This window comes from Zosterops lateralis (genome assembly GCF_965231275.1).
Source record: "Zosterops lateralis genome assembly, chromosome: 13".
NCBI classification, from domain to species: Eukaryota; Metazoa; Chordata; class Aves; order Passeriformes; family Zosteropidae; genus Zosterops; species Zosterops lateralis.
In genome coordinates, this window is record NC_139773.1 from 18106613 (window position 1) to 18126895 (window position 20283).

At 47.2% G+C, this 20283-nt stretch overlaps 1 protein-coding gene across 1 annotated transcript in view; it reads right to left on the reverse strand.

Annotated features, from left to right (window-relative positions):
* IGDCC3 (immunoglobulin superfamily DCC subclass member 3) overlaps nt 1-20283 on the reverse strand; it is a gene marked incomplete at its 3' end in the record, with an annotated part of 94529 nt that overhangs the window by 69511 nt on the left and 4735 nt on the right. Inside the window, exon 2 of the mRNA XM_083871228.1 lies at nt 14733-15038. Within this exon, the coding sequence (XP_083727354.1) occupies nt 14733-15038 (306 nt within the window). The remainder of the gene's footprint in view (nt 1-14732; nt 15039-20283) is intronic.

A 20283-nucleotide genomic window follows, 5' to 3' on the forward strand; every position in this document is an offset into this window, starting at 1 on the left:
CCTTTGAAGAGCAGTTCAGCCATTCTTGTTCCCACCTGACAAGACACTCAGTGACTTCTCCAGTGAAAACACAGCAAGTCTCCAAGTCAGAAAGAGAAACAGATTAGACCCCTCAGGAAAAAGATAAAATGGACTATTGGCTGTTAAAGAGTCCTTGATTTGAGGAGGATGGGATTGCAGTTCAATTTTATCAGCTGCTCAATAGGTACATTTAGTGAACCACATTTCTCAACTCAAGACAGGAATTAGCATTAAACTGTGAGAAAACAAAGCAATTTGATATAAAAACACATGACTGGTGCAAAGCAGGATGGAGACCACTTTGACCTCCACAACACCATGGAAATTTGCAGCTGAACCCATTAAGAAGTCCACAAACACCCCGGATTAAAATCCCAAAAAGTCACCTTTAAGCACCAACCCCCCCCTTTATTTTCCATTAAAAACTCCTGGTTGTGTAAATTGGATTCAAATGAACGTATTTACATTTGCAGTAGGAACCTGAAGTCGGGGCTGTCAAAATGTCACTCTGTCACTCATGTTTTCATGGCACTCCATCACAACACCGAGATGTTTCGCTCACCGCCTCGACAGCCGCCTTGGACACAAGGGAATGAGTGGCAGGAAGGAAGGACGGCTGCTGGGAGGGTGTCTCGTAAGGATGCTCTAGTGGAAAAGTGTTATTTGCCTGTGAATTCTGGCATGCCGGGCTCTTATTGTCGTTGGCTTTCAGCCAAGCACTGCCAGGACACAAAAACTCAATTTATATGTTGGGGTTTTCATTGACTCGCTGCTGCTCGTTCCTCGTGTTTTTGGGGGTAACTTACTGGCTAAAAGCTGGCACTGGCTAAAAGAATAGTTACTTTTCACCTAACTATTCATCCTAATTAACAGCATGCCAGGATGGAGAATAAATTACAGCAGGACAGGATCGTCTTCACTGAGAAGAATAGTGTGTTATTAATCTGGGACAATCTATTGTGTGTCAAGGATTACATGATTCCTCTCATTTTCATTAAAAAAAAAAAGCCTCTGGGCAAAAACCAATTCTCTAAAATCAAACAGTTTAGAGCTATAAAATCCCACTCTTCTACATGAAGTTTCTGAAGGCAGTAGAAATCTCCAGAATTAAAATAAATCCCAAGTAGGACCAAGATGTACTACCTGAGGCTCAGCATTCAAGGGAAAGCATCCCTAAGTTATTACTTTCTGTTCTGTAACAGGATGCTCATGGTACACTGGACATGAGGATATTTGCATCAGTCCTTACACAAGAACTGAGCAACAATGAAGAACCTAACCCCATTTATTTTGGTTTGTGTTCCCAGAAGAATTATTTCCAGGCTCTCTGTCCAGATTTTTGGGTAGCAGCTCCCAAACATTTTGGAACCAACTTCAGAAAGCAAGTCAGAGATGCACATGGGATGGTGTGAGACCAGCATTGTAGAGAAGACACTCACATAACCCAAGGGCAGAAATCCACTTCCTTCCTGCAGGAAGAAACATCCAACTGCTGCTTCTTAGGACCCTGGTTTCACTTGTCTTCAGGAAAAATACCACCAGTGCCAGAATTGCTGTGATACACTAAGACTTTTCAGCTCCTGCCTAGTTGCTTACCATGCCAGGGCAGTCTGCTAACCTTTCTGGGCCCTATGCTGGGAAGAAAAGCTGGAAAACAGGATGTTTACAGTCTCCAAAACCAGGACACAACCCAAATTATCTCTTAGGAATCACCTCTTAAGCCCAGGTTCTGATTTTTTAAACATAGCTGCTCCCAGTCCAGAGATGGAAGCACAACTCATGTATGTCCCATGTTCAACTAATAAATTTTTAAAAAATAAAAAAATACTTATTCTCAATACCCCTATGTTGCTCTTTTCTCTGAACCAGCTGTTTTGGACCCTGTCAGAATCAGGAGCTTGCACTTAACCAGAGCTGATGTACTAACCCATCAATTCTGCACTCCTCTGAGATGTTGCCTTCATGCTCATTATCCAAAGCCTAAATTGCCAGGAATTAGATACCTTCACTCTGCATATCAGCAGAAAAAAGGGGGAAGAAGAAGAAAAAAAAAAAAATCAAATACAATTTACAAGCCCACAATCTAATTAGGAGAAAAACTTCCAGTCCTGAAGCGTTTGTCAGTTTTTCATCCTGCAAAATGCATACTAATCCCCTCTCCCTGCCCGCTGCCTGGGATTGCCATTACTCCGCTTCCACAACATGCCAGGAATGATCAGCATTAGGCCTTCCTAATGTGTCTCCGAAACAATAGCAATTACAGAGTCGTCCATTCATATCTAAAGGCTTACAGACTACAACTTCCCTCAGGAGGCTAAAGACATTTCATCGAAGCAATTATATTTATGTAGCATTAAAGTACTTTCTTTAAAGCCACAGCAGTCACCTTTTTGCATTCGAAGTAGAGCGGTAACGAGGAGCTCTCTCACCCCCATCCAAACTCCTCCAAGCATATTTTTTGCCTGTTTAAAGATTGCTAACACACACACACACACACACACACACACACCTTGGGGGTTTTGCTGCCTTATTTTTAATGTTATTACACTCCTTCCCCCAAGGGATCTGACATGCAGATTGGAGCCTATTTACATGACAAGGGACCAGAATGGAAGAAGCTCATCAGTTTATTCAGCTTTCCCAGCTCTCATCATGTCATCAAGGACCTTCTGATGTCTGGCAATGCCATGAAGCCCCAACTTCCAGGATTTCACAGTTCTGTCAACCTTAGCTCTCGTTATGCTAAAAGCGAGATGTTTTCAAGCTTCTTTTTTTCCTCACAAATCACAAATGCTGGGAACATTTTTTAAGTGCATCAGCTAAAAGTCAATAGGCGACCTAAAGGAAATAATAATTTCTTATTTTTTAATGTCAAGAACCCAGAGCAAGCGTTACAATTTTGGGAGCAAAGAGACAGCTCAGACCAGGTTTTTAACGCTGGAAGCTGTCAATACAGAAAACCTCATTTATTTTCCACTTTTCCACCTCACTTCTCCTTACTGGAAAGCAAAGCAGCTCCCTAGAAATATTCCACCTATGAATTTCACAGCACGCCTCGCAAAATCAAAACGCAAAGCCTTGGCGTGACGTCTCAAATCTCTGCCATTCAACAGCTGATCATATTTTCCCTTTGAGCCGCACCAGCTGCACTCCACCGGCACGCCTGGCTCGCACGGGGCTGCCCGCGGCAAGTTTGGCATCCCGGCTTGAAAAGACATTTCCTTCCAGGCAAAGGCTGTGCCTGGCCCTGGTACGCAGGGGGGCATTTTTTTAGTGCTCGAAAGACTAATAAGAGGAAGGGATTCCTCGTGTTTGGACAACGTTTCTTTGCATCTGGGCTCTTCACCTTCCTTCCTGAGGTCTTTGTGTTGGAGGGCAAAGAGCCATCACGACCCCACACACAGGTGCTGCCCAGCTTGTGACCTCAGAAGCATCTCCCTGCAGCTCTCCTGTGCTTTTGGGGTAGGGAAACCACCAGCCTGAATTTCGAAGCTGGCAGAGCACCTTGCAGGCATGAAACCTCACCCCATCCCTCCTGTCTCCCTGTGTCCTGCTGTGGATGCTGCAGGCTGGACCAGCTCCTGGCCACTTTGCCACGCTGCAGCCAGGCGTTGTCCTGGCCTAAGGATGAACTTGTTGCCATGGCAGGAGTCGAGGCATGCGTTGCGCTGCCGGCATGGCGGCGAGCGGCAGCTCGGAGCGCCGGCTGCTCCGCCACAACGGCTTTTTGTTGTCCTTTTCTCACAGTGCACCCGTCCTCTCTCCGTGCTGGAGCAGCCTGGCAAAACCCAGCTGACCGTAAAGCACAGTAGCACCGTGGCTGAGGGCCCAACGCTGCTTTTCTCTGCTGCAAACTCTGCCTCTTCCCTGCCTGCTGCAGGGCTCAGCATGGGAAAGCCGATGCTGTGGCACAGGCAAGAGTCCCTCTGCAAAGACAGGACATAAAGGGAAGCCAAAGTTTTGAGGCAGGAGCTCTGTCAGACAGAGAAGATTTTAAGAGAGGGGAAATAGCATCACTCCAAAAGGAGGTTGTCCCCAGCTAATGCATTTCCCCACTGCTGCTGGAATGTTTGCACAGGACAGGCTTAGCTTGGCTGCCTTTTAAAACTCCCTTACGGCTTTGATTAGCCTTGCTAAAACTAAGGGCATCTCTTTTTCACACACTAATTAAGGACAGGCTCAGAAGAGGCCGGTATCCCTCATTGCTGCAGATTTTAACAAGAAGAAATACAAAGGTAGACTTAAAATTAAAAGCAATGCTCCTTCCTGAGCAGTGGTTTCAGTGCCTCGGAGATTACAAGCCAGCCCCGCTCTGCGTGTCAGCAAGCCTTTCCAAAATAATGAGCTCGCTTCCGTCCCAAGCAGCTCCTGTTGCACTGGAGAAATGAGCAGAAAGGTATTATGGGCTCACACTCACCAGATGGATGTCCTGCTTTGTTCTCCGCTTACTGAAAACCCTACACATACAGTTTGGATTATCTTCATTGTAATTCTAATCACCACCTCTGTTAGGGAAGGAGGGAGAAAGGGAGGGATCCTTGCCTCTGTCAGGAGAGCTAATTAAAAGTTGTGAGTCATCCAGACTTCTCCGCACATTGGAAATGCTTTTGGAAGATCAGGTAATCTCTCATTCTTGGGAGAACCTAGTTAGTAAAAGAAATATTAAGCAGGCTCCCCTTGGGCAGGGAGCTGTAGGAGAACAAATCCACTTTCCCCACGGGATGCAGCAGTGTGAATCATCGAGGTGCTTCAAACACATGCAAACCACTGTCTAAAGCAGAAAGGCTCATACACGTTCCCCAGCACAACAACAAAAACACCTCCTGTGCACCTACACCGTGCCGGCTTTTAAAACTCCTTCTCCAAGAGGCTTTTACATATGAATATATATGGTACAGGGACTTCTGTTTTCCCACGTAAGAACTTCTGACTGAACTGACCCCTCTGGCTGGTTCCCGGATGGTTGGGCACAAGCTCAAAGGTCTCAGAAAAGTCAGAGCCAGGAGGCTCATGAAAATCGACAGCTGGCAGCGGCGTGAGGTCCACGCAGTGCCCCAGCTCCTCAGCCCCGATTAGGCACAGAGCAATCAGCACGGAGCAGTGCCCCGAGGCACCCGGCCTCCCCGGCCCCACTGCGGTGGGAAGGAGCTGCCTGTGCTGGTAACGAGCTCTGACAGCTTCAAGTGGGGTGAGGGCTCCCCGCACCAGCTTGGCAAGGACAGTGTGCAGGCAATGGGCCCCCAAAATCAGCGGGGATGGGAAGATCTGTGGAGGACCAATGTCACCATCCTTAATTCCTAGAGATACACAGTTGTCTGAGATCAGTAGCAAGAGACAGGCTTCCCAAGGCATCGACCAACACACAGATTTGGCCAAACAGTCAAGTCTGGATCCTTTAAGTGTAGCGCCCAGACTCTGTATTTAGTATTTTGACCAGTCCCTGTCATTTAGAGATGGTGGGTGTCTTCAGAGCCTGAGCCCTTGTGAAGGTCTACAGCACCCCTGGATGTCCCAAGGGACAAGAATAATGTTTTCTCTTTGGTCATGAAAAAAAGCTTTACAAAAAGGATTATTTCTGCTGTCACCTTTCCAATGGCCAGTCCAGCATGTGAAGACTTTTTCTTCTCTTTCCCCTCCCTTTTCTTTGACAGACAGTTCAAGCTGACCCCCTTGGGGCCCTGTCTCTTCTCCTGAGCATTAGGATCACTAATGAAAGATGCAGTCAGGACTTTCCCTCCCGCCCCTTTACATGTTGCCGTGGGAAACTCTGGTGAGCTGGACACGGATGCTGCTCTGAGGAAATAAATGCCCTCACCTCAGACAGAGCTGCCATGCTGGGGCTCAAAGGGACGTGACTGCACTGCTTGGCCATCAGGGCAATGTCACCACAAGAGCCCAGGACAAGAGCAACAGAGGCTGAATGTCCCACTGCCCTCTGGGGAAGATGCTGAGCTGCAGGGAAAAAATATGTTTGTAGGCAAACACCACCAAATAACAAGGGAAAATGAGATGGGCTGCTGCTTCCACCTGATCATTTTGGAGATTTTCTTGGTACCATAAATTCATTTGGATTCAAATTAATTTAGGCTTTGCTTCATGGGAATCCCAAAGGCCCTAAAGAACCTCTTGGCAAAAGAATGCCCCAGCTGATGTTCCTACCTTTCTACCCAAGGCACATCCAGTCAAAAATAGTCACAATTTTACCAAAGCCATCTGCAAACTAATTTTAATTGGTACGGCCTGGGCACCTGGACATTTGCAACCAGCCCATCCCAAAAACACATTACCCCTGACTTTTTGTTGTATGTGAAGGCTTAGGAAAACTTGAATCACACTTTTGCAATGCTTAGAAAAGATATGAATCCAGCTTGTGTAGTCTTGGTTTTCCTTGTCCTCCTTTCTGAAACCATGACATTCTCCTTGATGAAAGTTCACTGTGTCCCATCCCTTTCTGACACCTCCAAATCAGCGTTCCTCTGAGTCTCAGGAAACAGTGCAATCCTTGGTAAGGTGAGCTATGGCTTGGGATGAAAATGGGCATCATCCTGCCCACTGAGCTGGGCAGGGAATGCCATGCACTGCACTCAAAAGCCACCAGGCAACCTGCAGTGCCATGCTCCAAGATGAGCAAGGTGATTGAAGAAACATAAGATCTTGCTCCTGGCCTAAAAACATCTCACAGGGATCAGCAATGACTTGATCAGGCAGGTTTGCTGTCCCTGCCCTTCCTGGGCACAGCAGGCAGGAAAATGCTTGGTTTTTCCTTGATGAATAGGCACATAAGAATTGATCAAATGCAGAGTACAATGCTACAGCTGAAGTATGCACACACTGAACTTTTCTGCTCCTGCAACACCGCCACTCATTTACACACCAGCAGCTTAAAACTATCTCTTTTGTACACCCAAATTGATCCTCACTCTTAATTAGTGCTCTCAGTTGCAGCAAAATTTCATTTGTTTCTTCCAAATGTGGCCTGATCCATTGTCCCTCTCCCTTGACCTGTGAAAATTAGTCATTGAGCTCAGTGACAGTGGTAAGTGCAAAATGCAGCATCAAAGGGACATAATGGGGCCTCTTAGGACTGACAAAAAAACACCATTAATCAAGGCATGCTCAAGAGGCATGTGAGTGGTGCAGGAGTGCGGGTCCTCCCTCGGAAGGCAGGATGCAGAGGGATGTGTGGGTGCAGGAGAACACCCCCCGTCCCAAGAACTGCAGTCTGCCCCAGACACCCAAGCACTGCTGCTTCATGGGCAGATGGTCTTTGTTCTGTATGTCCCAGCCCCAAGCATTTGTACACCTGCTTTCCAATAGAGGTTACAGAGATGCACTTTTCCAGTCTAGGAGAGCAGGAATGGAGCTCATCTTTAAAATGCTCTTTTAAACCCTGCTTTAAGCTCATCTGTGGCTCCCACTCTGTCAGGAGTGATGTACAGGATGCACACCAGATCAGGAGGGAGATGTCAGCATCTGTTTTTCCAGAGCCAGCAGAAGAGTCTGCAGATTCACAGAGGTAAACACGTGACACTGTCAATCCAGCAGCACCTTGCGCTGACTCCCTTCTGTGATCCCAGAACCAAGCTAAGGGGAAAGACATAAACTGCACAAACAGACCAGAAAGGTGTCGTGCTGGGGAATTATCCCAGGGATCAGGACCCAAGAGACCTATGGAAAAACCTGCACTGGTACAAAGATAGGGCAGCCCTGTGGTCAGTGAACAAGCAGCAGGGCAGCTGAAAGGGTAAGGGACCAATTTTAGTTGGTCTGGCAGAGAGTGTTTTAACATCAGAAAACCAAAGCAAAGAGGTAAATCTCTTCAAAATTCCAACCTCAGTAGCAAACAGTGTGTTTAAACCCTCTCCTGCAAATCCATGTCATTAAACAGAATAACTTGGACTCAGCAAATCCAAATGACTCTCACTTTCAAGGTCCTGCATTCAGAAGCCCACAATGGAGAACAATGAGGTGGGGAAAAAGCCGAGGATCTTGACGCTGCATTCAGGAGGCCATCTGGTCCGGCCAGCACAGCCAGCGCTGGGAACGGGCAGAGTCGTGGGTTGAGATTTAATCTGAGCCACTTATTGGGTGACCTCAGGCGAATCGTTTGACCTCCTTTTGCCTCAGTCAACCCAACTGTAAAATTGGGTTTAAAGCAAGAACCTCTCTGAAAACCATATGCTGTGCCTAGGAGGAGTGGGAGCAGAGCCCCTTCCCAGCAACAGGGCTGCCATGGTGGGTAGAGCCAAAACCAGAGGAGGTGCACAGAGCTCAGATCCAGCATCCCTTGATGTCAGGAAGCTCTGCCTGATGTCTCTCCCAGGTCCCATCCTGCCAGCTCTGGGAAAGCAGCTTTGACACCTGTGCAGAGACTCACCCATAAGAAGGGATTTGTGAGGTCTGACCTCACTTGTATCACTACTGCACCCAAAGGCCCCAAACATTCAAAGCAAGGTCCTTAAATTCCAATCTCAATGGTTACTCACTTGATCAAGAGCATTGATTGCTCTGGTCAAATGCCCCACAAAATTGATTCCTACTTACAGTCTTGCCAATGAATAGTGGCAGAAAAGCAGCTCCTCTCCCACCTGGGCCCCAGCCTGGCCCCAGCACTGTGCAGCCCTCAGAGAGAAGCAACAGTGCAGATGAAACACCATGGCCAGCTAACCTGGGTCCCAGCTTGGCCCCTCAGGTGTTCACAGAAGTGTGCAAATCATGGCATTGACCATAAACACATCCTGGGTTCAGAGAAGGGAATCTGAAGGACAGCAGGTGCATGGACATCACTGGCCACACCATAGCCAGCTGGGACTCTTGTAGGGCAAAATGAGAGTGAAAGCCATATAAGCAGCCACCTGCCCTCCTGACTAAAATGATACAGGAGAGTGGCCCAATACTTTGAGGAGAGGCTGGAGCAGAGCAGCAGGCAGAGGGATGAGCAGGGTACAAGCACGTGGGGCTGGGGACTGTGCTGTCCCCACAGGATTGCCCATGCAGGCATCACAGAGCTTCACCCCCGTGTTAAAAAGGAAGCAGAGAACTGCCTCATACTGCAGGTGCAGGCTGCAGAGATGTCAGAACTTCCTCAGCTGTGCTCCAAGAGTTAATTGAGACAAATAACTCAACAGTGCTACCATTAATGAAATTCTTCTGATATATTTCCCCTGAGCTTTCTATAAATGACTAAGTGACATTACTGCCTGCAGTGCGAACCCCCTGTATGAGAGATAACGCTGCCGGAGCTAAGGTTGGCGCATCCACATTAGAAGCCTTGGAAAGAAGTGCAAGATGATATTTAAATAACTATCACACTGCTAAGAAATGAGCAGCCAAAAGAAATATGGTCTTATAATATGCTCAAGTCTCAGGATGAATCCTGGCTGCTACATGCAGACGCTGAAATGCAGTGGGTGGTAAGTGACAAACTCTTTTAATCCTGCAAATCTACTAAAATTCCCAGTCAAAGCTCTCCAATTTTCCCCCAGTGACTCCTATATTTGTACATTTGTTTTGCAGCACACACAGAGCCAACTACTGCACCACTACAGATGTGAGAGGCAGCATCACGTGAAACAGCATGTCCTAGGGGCAGCCAAAAGAGCTGATGGAGGGAAATAACCCACTCACCCATCATATCCATCTTCTGGAAACCTCTCACCGTGTTTCTGCTTTACTTAATTTCTTTTGCTTTCCTTTTTTTTTCCTTTAGTAATTCCACATGGGTATTTTTCCCCTCTGAGATCAACTGCTGCAAGCCCAGAATTTGCTCTGGGCTTGCCATAAGCAACTCCAAGCACAGACAATATAGAAACATCACTGGCTCAGGGCTGAGCCCTTCTGCTAAGCACTGGAGAAGAAAAGGCAGTAAATATGAGCAGAGCCACAACAGGGGAAAAAAAAAATCTCATTTATGGATGGAGGGAATTTGGCACATAATGCCAAGAGTTAAACTGCAATAAAATTCAAATGAATTAACAAAAAAAAATCCTGGGAGTCAAAGGAAGATGTTTCCAGAGCTGTAACTGACACCAGGGCAGTCCTTTACCTGCAGCACATTTTGCATCAGTAAAACAAGGAGTCACAAAAGTATTCCATCTCCAACTGCAAAAACAGGTTAACTTTTCCTAAGCACAAGCCATAGGTAGGGCTCTGCTGACAACACAGATACTGTACAGGCACAAAAGAAACCAACAGCAAACCCATGTGTTTAAGGTCTGCCTTGACATTTTGAGCTGGGACTTGCAATCTGCATCCCAACAGTGGCATTGCCCAGGAAATACCTTGGTGACAACTTTGGTGCCACCTTATTTAAACCTTAATTTAAAATGCTAACTTCATAATGAGTGGAACAAAACTGTGTAAAAACATTTCCCACTCTAATCCTGGTTTGATCCCCCCCAGTATGGCCTTCTTTTGTAATTACATCCCTTTGTGATCTCACTCTAATGCCTTGTATTGTGACCCATAAAATAATCAGCCCCCTTTGTCTCTCCCTAATCCTTTTAGACTTCCTTCTTGTCTCTACACTCTTATAAATGCTGCCATTATTTGGGCTCAGCAGCTCTTCCCACCACCCCAGAGCCTGGAAAGGGGGCTGCAGGTTAAACCCTGAATATATTCTGTGCAGAGGAGCTGAAACGATGGGAAGATCTTTGCTGCTTTAAAATCCCTGTGATTCCCAACCTCCTCCCCTAGCCACACAGCTTGACAGGGAAACCAACCTGCAAGTTTGCATATGCACCAGCCCTCCCCACTTCTGTATCCTGCCAATGACCTAAAGACCTTTGGCCTCCAGGTCACAGTGGCCAGTGTGTTTGTGGGGACAGTGTGTTTGTCCCCAGGCTGGGCGAGGGGAGCTGCTGCTGCTGTCTGCAGGGATCAATGCAGAGAGGAGTCACAGCATCTGCCTTGCCCAAGTTATCAATCCTGCCCTCCTGCTGGCAAGGTAAGTGCTATGGACAACCGCACACAGTGGGATGGAGGAGCAGAATTTGGGACAGGATGCAGAAGGAAAGGGGGTCAGAGAGAAGAGAAGGGCACAGGGATGTGTGCTGCTATGCTTAACTACAAACCAATCACCCTGCAGCAAGACGGAGTGAAGAAAATGGCATTACAAGCTCAGATCTGTCCAGAGCTGTTATCAGGTCCTGCAGTACTTCAAATACTGGGCAGGTCCAATTCACCAAACTTCAAGAAATCTCTGGCTCTAAATTGCACCATTTTAATTCCCCTCTTTCCTTTTGATTCAGATCAAACAGGCAAAATTGCTAGTCTCAGGATGGATACGTGCAGAGCCTGATCCGATACCCAGTTTGATGGTGATTTCCAATTAGTGGTAACTGCTTGTTATTGAGTGATATAATCAATGGGTCTTACTCCACTGGCTGGGCTGTGATTTATGATGATGTGGAGCCAGGTCCATCAAATTACAGCATTGGCAAAAAGGGCTGGAAATGCCACGAGATGACACAATCAGAGCAAGTGAGGCCAACTTAAGCAAAGAGTGATGATGAGAAGAAAGGTGGCTACGTTCTGGGGAGCCCATCTTCTTCAGGAGTGGACTCTGGATGTTACAATTGCTCAGAGGGTATCTTCATTCACAGAGAGCCAAAACATGTTCTGCTTCTGGCATGCACAGGGGGAATCCAGCTCCTCAGAGACCTGTGAAAACACAGCCAAGCGGCGCCTCCAGAGAACACTCTGACTATGAAACTGATTTTAATTAAGACAGCTCAGAGTCATGCGAAACTACGAAACTGTCACTGAGAGACAGAAAAGATCTGTATTCAATAACCTGATCAGATTATAAAAACATGTTGCATTCCACAACCTTTTAAACTAACACACCAGAGTTTGAACAGACACAGAAACAGCAACTGAAAGAATTCCAACCGGGGTGTTAGGCAGAGGGTAGAAATGCTGAGGGCCTCCCCACTCAGCTCAGTCACACGTAGGCTTCTTGCACACTTGTGCTTGTTCAAAAGAAAGTTACAATACAAAAATATTATCAATGTTTTTAGCACCTGACCAGCCAATCCACAAACCGGCCAAGGTCTGCTTCCTGCTGCTGAGTATCTTGGATTAATAATGGCAACCTACAGAAACACCCTAGAATTTAATGAAATAAATTTAATTAAGTTAATTTTTAGGAGGAAGGGTTTAAGATGCACCCGCTTGATGAGGAAACTGCCAGCACCTTGAGCCTATCAGGGCTGCACGCGCAGCGGCTGAGAGCAGCATATTCTTCCAGTTAAATTTTACTCAATGCCAAGTGTTGAAGTAAATTTGAAACATAAAAATATGATATCCAGCCCACATTTCCTGAATGCAAATATGTACATTCCTCCGAGCCAAGAAGATTATATTCCAAGCAATAATACAAAGCCAGGGTCTGTAACAGTGATATGAGACTAACAGCCTGCCTTTGAAGACAGCGAAAAGTGCAACAGAGCTCTCGAGGGGCTCCGCTCTGTCAGATCTCTTTTATTCCTCAGTAGCACGGCCTTGATCAACTTTCAAGATTTTTGTTTGTGAAAGGTTTTTTATTTCTCCTTTGCTTTTGTGTTCAGATGTCAGGCTCAGAGGGAAGAGGAGATCAGCACTGGGATGAGGTTTTACCCACCGGCAGTATTTACTCTGCTCGGCAAAGGTCTGCTTAACGCTTGGGTTTTTTTCCCTTCCAGGCAGCCAGCACCCATTCCTTCCATGCAAAGGTCCCTAAAATGGGCATAATTACCCTTCTCCTTTGACTTGCTGATCGGGACTCAGAGCAAGGAAAATCACTATCTCTTGTGTGTAACCACTGTGAGACTTAGGGGCTCAGGGTAAAACTGTGATTCATTCTCAGGAGATTTCATCTACAATTAAGCAGAGTCCTAAGTGCAAGTGTGTGTTCATGCGGCTCAGGCACAGCAGGGGAACTTGCCCTAAGCAGCAGGTTACATTTGCCCACAACATCCTGTTTTATTCCCATTATCTGCAGGCACCTGTGGCATCAAGGCTGGGGGGCCCCCTGTTTGTGCTGGCTTCACCCAGACCTTTTCTCAGGGCTGGCAACAAACCAAGCCTGGCGCCAGAATAGAGTCCAGAGCATTTTCAACATGATCCCTTTTTCATTTTGATTCATGTGAAACTACAGCTACAAAAGGAAACGCTATTCAGGGACACACAGCACATCACATACATATTGATGCAGGAGCCAAGATAACAGTGTTTATTGACAATCCACAATCTCAAAGGTAATTCCTCTGGCTCTCATGTCTCCAGTTTACAGGTCCAAGAAGTTTGGCATTGTGCTTGTGCATGAGTCGGCTTCCAGCTCATAAATGCCAGAGCCATTCACCAAAAGTGCTCCAAGGTTTAGCACCACAAGACTGACAAGTTTGAGATCCAGCTGCTAATCTGGCACGGCCCCAAAGCCCTTGGCTCCTGGACAATGTCACTTCTTACACTCCTGAAAAGCTAGGTTTGCAGATGGCCACTTCATGCACTTGGGAATTGTTATACACGAGGGCTGGAGTGTTCCCTTGGTGGGCTGCCAGCCAGCCCTGGCACTGCAGGGAGCGGGAGGAAACGTTTCAAAAGGCCCCCCAGTTTGGGAAATGCAGACAAGAGCTCAGCCCCAGACTTTGCCTGCTTTGCACCAAAAAATCATGGTGATATTTGCAATTGCAACAGAAGCATTGGTAAGAGGCTTGCACAGAAAGAGGAGCAGTAGCCATCTTCCAAACAAGTTGGAGAACTCTTCAGCAAAACTTAGCAACCAGTGTTCTGCCAGGTGTCACAGCCATACCACACACCCACACAGAAATCCTCACATTCACATAGAAATTACATCCAGCAGCAACTTCTGGTTAAACATGAAAAGGATCAGTGGCTGCACTCCCAGAGCCCCCAGACAGTCTGTGAGCAAAGAGAGCCACCAAGACAACAGGGACAGAAACTACCATGGACCCCCCCCAGCTCTGCCATCGGTCCTGGGACAAACACCAACCAGCAACCAGAGCTGACAAGGGAGAACCAGGAGATGCAACAGGACCAATTGCTCTGCCCAGGGCAATGCAATGGGCTAACGTCAGGTAGCGTGCAGAGCTGGAGTCACAGCCTGCCCTGGAATTCTTCCTCCCCCACCTTTAAATTTCATTCCCTCACTGGCATTTTCATCTCTCTCCTCCTCCAGGCTCCCCCATCAGACAATCTGTCTGGTGTTGTTAGCCTTGCCCCCAAAGGCACTGCCACGTCAGGTAGTAAATAAGACCTTGCTGCCTCTACACTGCCAGCATTAAATAACAAAATGAAAGATACCATGACCTTCAGGAGGTCTTTGCCTATGGTTTGGGAAGTGCTGCCTGCCAGGCAGAGCCCAGCTGTGCTGCACAGCAAAGGGGCTTCCAAACTCATCGCAGGAGATACAAACCACAGACTACTTCACCATATGATTTTAATGTAACTTACACCTCCAACACAGAGAATTTGCTGTTAGAAGACGATTTTTAGTTTTCTACCCAAAAAAGCCGATGAGCTCTTCTTTCACATGTGGACAGCTACACAGATTAGATGCCAGCCAGATTGCAACACCAGCTCCAGGGTTTTCGTCTCTTTAATACCCCCTCCATAAAAACCCAGCACCCACTGTGCTGCCCCTCCTGCTTCCCAACAAATCCTTGTGGGATTGCCCTGTGAGGTAGGGGTGGGACAGTGCCTGTACTTACTTGCTGCCTGAATCTTTGCCTTGCGGCTCACCAGCAGCCCGTAGTGGTTCTGTGCCATGCAGTCGTACTCGCCTTCATCCGAGGACCCATCTCCCCGCACCCTCTGGAAGCGGGAGACGTAGAGAGACCCGTTGGCCAACATAAAGGCATTCTCACTGTCCATGATCATCACACCGTTCTTCCGCCACGTGATGGTGATGGGCTGGATGCCCTCCACCTGGCAGTAGAGGATCAAGGGTTGCTCCTGCACAGCTATGTCATCACTAGGCTCCACAACGAACGCCAGCTCGGAGGAACGGCCGAAATCTAAAATGAAGAGAGTAGGGCAGAGTCAGCGGCATGTCCAGGAGCAGCAGTAAGAGTCAACTCCTAGGGCAGGAAACAAGGAATGATAGAAACATTTTGGATGTGCTACAAAGTGCAACTGTTTCAGAGAACCCAAAACCCAGGGACACTTTCCCTCCCAAGACTTTACTCTCTGAACCTGGTGGTGTAATTTCTTAAAGCACAACCACAGGCAAAGTCCTTCAAGGCCGCCTTTGGAGGCTCCAGCGAAGGGGACAGGCAGACAACCCCTCCAGCAGCTTGCCAAACCACAGCTCCACTCCATACTCCCCTGAAGATTCCCTCTTCACCTCCCATTGCAGCTGCGCAGCATTAGACAATTAAAACTTGCACAAGCATAGGGCATCAACCATTCCCATCCCAGGAGCAGAAGTGCACAGCAGTGCTGGAAAGCCATTCCTCTCCCCACATAACCAGGCAGAGGGGCTGTGCCGTGCCCCAGGCCCGTTTGCAGCACAGCCGGCGGGGGTGAAGGGGGGACCAGCAGCTCCCGAGTCAGACCATATTGCCACCGGCATCTTCCCGACACTTCTCCCGCTTGGCAGAGCACGAGGCTGTTTGCCTCTCGCACGCAACACCGTGCCCTTCTGTCGCTTTGGTCTCTCTCATGCTGTAACAGGCAAAGCACGGTGCTATTCAGCCCTTAATGAAGAGCAAGTTAAGCACCAAAATACAAATGCACAATGTTCCGGCTCAGCCACACAAAAGGTTCCTTGCAAAGCAATTACGCTAAATGATATCCACGAGAGATAAGTTATTGCAGAATTTGTACCAACAATAGGCAAGCCCTCACTTCCCCATCGCACAGATACGTCCTAATTTACTTCTTTTGCCAACAGAACGTTTAAATGCTTCCTCTTTGGCATGTTATGGTTCACTTGGTCACAGCACACCTTTTGAGGGTATAATTTGCCCTACAGTCGTGATCAGACACTACAGAAGATGACAGAAATAGAACTATTGCTTAAAGATTGGCCAAAATATACCCAGACGTGAAAGAGAAAAAGAGACCAAGAAACAGGAGTTATATAGATGTTTGAAGGCTGTAAATGCAGGGATGGAGGTGAACTGGGTTTTTTTAAAGAAGAGCAATGGTGAAGAAATTCCAGGAGAGTAAGAAAACTGCAGTTTTGTCCAAATATGGAGAAAGCCTTTCTAACAGTTCACTTGTGCATTGGCCCTTCAAGCAGTGGTTTCCCAACCTGTGATACAGCTTCTTTCCTTTTTAACAGGCTCTGTGGAACCAACTCCACAGATGCTCACAGAATTGGGATGCACACAAGCAATATCTCTTGGCAAACACCAGCCACAGCACAGGCTTTGTAATGCCTCCCTAATACAGACCCCACCAAGGACAGGATCCCCCCACATCAGGCTCAAAAGCAGGGTGGAGGGCAGACTGTTAATGCATGGTAAGAATAACAGAGATGAGAAGAGGCAGTTACACTAAAGAAAGAGAATGAAAAAAGTCTGTCTTTTCTGCTCTGCAAACCCAGGGAGATTTTTTTCTTTCTTTCTGTAAATCCCCACTGCTTTCTACGGCAACTTAAATTGGATTACGGGGGATAAACATTGAGTGCAACCTGAGCCGAGGCAGATGGACGGAGCAGACAAAGCAGTGGTACTGCAGGGCCAGGCCAAAGGTACTGCCAACAAGGTATGAGTGTGTGCAAGGAATGGACAAACCCCACTTAGTGACAGGCACCTAAAACACACACTTTATTAACCCATTAAGTCTTAAAATGTCAGGCTAGCTCCAGCCATCTCGGTGATCTATTGCTCACTGTGACTCCTTTTTTATGAGATAGCCCTGGGGTCCTCTCAGCAAGTCAGACTGCAGCCAGCACAAACCCATCAATTACTTTTTTTTGGTGAAAATTAAGGAATTAGATGAATGCTCTGCATTTTTCTGCAAAGTGGCCAGAGTCTCAACACCATGCTGGGGCCCCATTCCCTGTGTAGCTACTCTGGTGAGTTAGGTAGGATAAGAACCCTTGCATCCTGATACTGAGCCAAGAGGGACTTCTGACTCCAGAAAGATTGAAAATTCCAGGATTTAGCCTAATGCGCAATCAGAAAAAAATCCAGAATTAAATAAATGCCCCATCTTCCCCCAGCACCCCTGTACTCTTAGATAAAACAGCTTATTATTATATGTACAATAAAAGGAAGAATCAACATAATTACATGCCCTTCCCACAATTGCTGTCATTATAACAACCATCATTAAGGCCTGTGATTGGAGATAATCATGTTTGCCTCCATAAACATTCGGTCTGCATCCTCACTCCAGGCTGCTCCAACTGCAGCAGTGATGACGCTCCTAATTAGGGCTGGGGTCCTCAGACACTTGCTGGAGTGGGGACAGACACTGATCCTGGGCTCTCCTTGGGCTGCACTCAAGAGCAGGACTGTGCCTTGAGGTGTGACACTGTGCAGCTGGTTTGTAACCTGTAGACACCTTGCAGTGTCCAGAAGAATCCAAATTCCAGCTCAGCTCAGTCTTTCTCATGGGATGCTTATCAGACCTTGAAGAAATCCTGCTGCCTCCTTCCTGCAGTTTCAGGGCTGGGTGACCAACTAACCAGATGTATGGGGGGAAGCTAGTTCACCCCATCTGGGGATCTGGGAGAAACCAAGCTCTGTCTTTCATCTGTCTCAAAGGCAGACTCTGAACACAGTGCCCTCTTTTCCTGGGATGCTCAGGATGAGAAACAAAGCGACAGATGCTCTCAGAGGAATCTCCGTGGTGGGACAAGAAGGTTCCTGGTGTTTGCTCAAGAGATCAGCTCAGAGGAGACAGACAGGATAAGGGGGCAAGAGGGGAGAGAGGGACCCAATTCCATCAGCATAAAGAACTGATTGCAGTTAGCAGTGAGGCACGGAAATGATCCTGCAAAGTTGGAAGCAAACAACACTCCAAAGGCACATGGAAATAGTAAAAGTGCAATTAATTGAGAGATAGCAAGGAAATTGCTGAGTGAATGTGCACATTCACTCAGGGAGTCTGAAAGCCCCATGCCTCTCCAACAGCTGGCTGTGTATCCAAACCCTGCTAATCCCACACAACATCCCAGGTACCTCCCAAAGAGGACTGCGAGGCAGCACAGCTCACAGCCACTCCCTGCTCAAGGCAGGAACTGTACAACTCTGCTGGTGGCAGCTCGAGTTTGCAGTTGGAGCCGGGTGTCAGGCAGGCAGCTGAACAGCCCGCTCGTCTCGACGCCGGCAGCGCGCGAGGGAAAACTGCTTTGCTTTCTGCAAGGGGATGGAGGGAGGAAGCGTGATTAGCTCTGACATAAAGGCCACAAGAAAATTACTGAAATCCTCATTCTACAAGTCTCCTTTTGAGAAACATTTACCATCTCCCTGAGCAATATAATATGTGACTATATGTGCAAATATTTAACAAAAACTACTTCCCCTATTGATCAAGCAGACAGGCATACTCAGAGAAACCAATTAGCACTTGTGCTTTTGAACCAAGAGATTTATTTAGTGCTGAGAGAAAGAACTTCGAATTAATGGGAAGCTTAAAAGACACTTTGAAGTACATTTAAAAAAAAAATAAGTTTAATTATTTTTTACTTGACACTGTGATTCACATTCAGGGCTTCAAAAGAACTTGCTTATACCCCTGCATTGTCTTTTTCCATTTGGGAAACACAATTTTGGCTTTCCCTCCCGTGTTTCAGTGACTAATCTCAGCGCTGTAATTAGCGGTGACATCCATCGCCAAGGACCTCAGTCACATCCTGGCTCATCCTCCTGGACCTGATCCAGACCTGGAGCCAGCAGGGCCATCCCTGCCCTGGGAGCACACGGTCCCGACAGATGAAGCCTGTATTATTACTCCTGTTCTAGACAGGGAACATTAATCACAGAGGGATGAAATAAGCTGCCAACGGCTTGCTCTGAGCTTGTGGCAAGGCGAGATATTGTGGGAGCAGTTGGGTCCACCCCGCTTTTTCTGGTGCAGGATTGTCAGGAGCGCTGCTGGGGAGACTGAGGTGGCACCAGGTCCTTCCTCATCACACCAACAGCACAACATCCACCTGCAAATTGCCTCACAGCAGCACAAATTTGCCCCCTTCTGATTTGCTGGGGTTATTCCCAGTATAACACAGCCTAAATCAGCAGCATAACTCACCACCAAGGATAACCACTCCAGTCCTGCTCCAATAAAGCCAAAAGAAGATGCGCAGGACTGGAGGATTTTATAGTGGGATTTTATAAGTGAGTATCAGGACCAAAAACCTGGATGCAGGTTGGGCCATGCACATGAAAAATAGCTCCTGCTTTTCCAGCGGTGGGTTGTTTTTCATTCAAATCCTTCTGCAAATGGGAGGATATGGAAAGAAGAGATATATGGATCTGAAAGATGTTCTCCAACAGATTATAACAAGCTTCAGGCTGATGAAATTGGCAGCCTAAAAATCCAGCTGGTGCCCTCTTAAATCTCCTTGAGCCTGACCCAGACCCTAAGGAGAAAAGCACTGCACTGCAGTAAAGTGCAAATTGGCTCTTTAGGGCATCCAGAAAATTTACATTTAAAGAAGAGGAGAATTGGGTGTAACAGCCCCACATCTTGCTGGCAGTAAAGTTTACTAGCTCAGAATTTTTTATTCCCCTTCCTTTTGGACAGGAGGTTATATAAAGTGATTTTTCCATCAGGGAGCATAAACCACATCCACTCGTTAAACGATTGCAGGAGGTCTCTGACAGGGATAACACAACCTCTCAGCCACCTGACACAGAGCCCAAAAACACCCAGCTTCACTGGGGACACAGATTTAAGCTGAGGAAGGCGAAGAGCCTGAAAAGCCAAAGAAGTTGCCCCAAATAATTTTCAGATGTTTGAGATCAGACTGAGCAAATCCCAGGAGGTCGCTTGTTGAACACTGTGGAAGCTGGAAGCATTCACAGCACAAAGAGCCATTCTAGGACAAGCTCCAAGTCCTTGTGGGCTCCCCCATCTCTAAAGAAGGCAGGATGAAACCTGTTGGTGTAGCTGGAAAGGGCAAAGACCTTTCCTGAGCTAATTACTCACAGTAGCTCCATCCACAGCAAGGCATCCTGAGAGCATGACAGCAAGCCGAGCAGAGGATGCACTGTTATTTGCATTCCCCACGTATTTCACAGCCCTGACCAGATCACAGCCTCACCACAGAGGGCATCAGCGACACAAACACAGAGCAGGAAACAG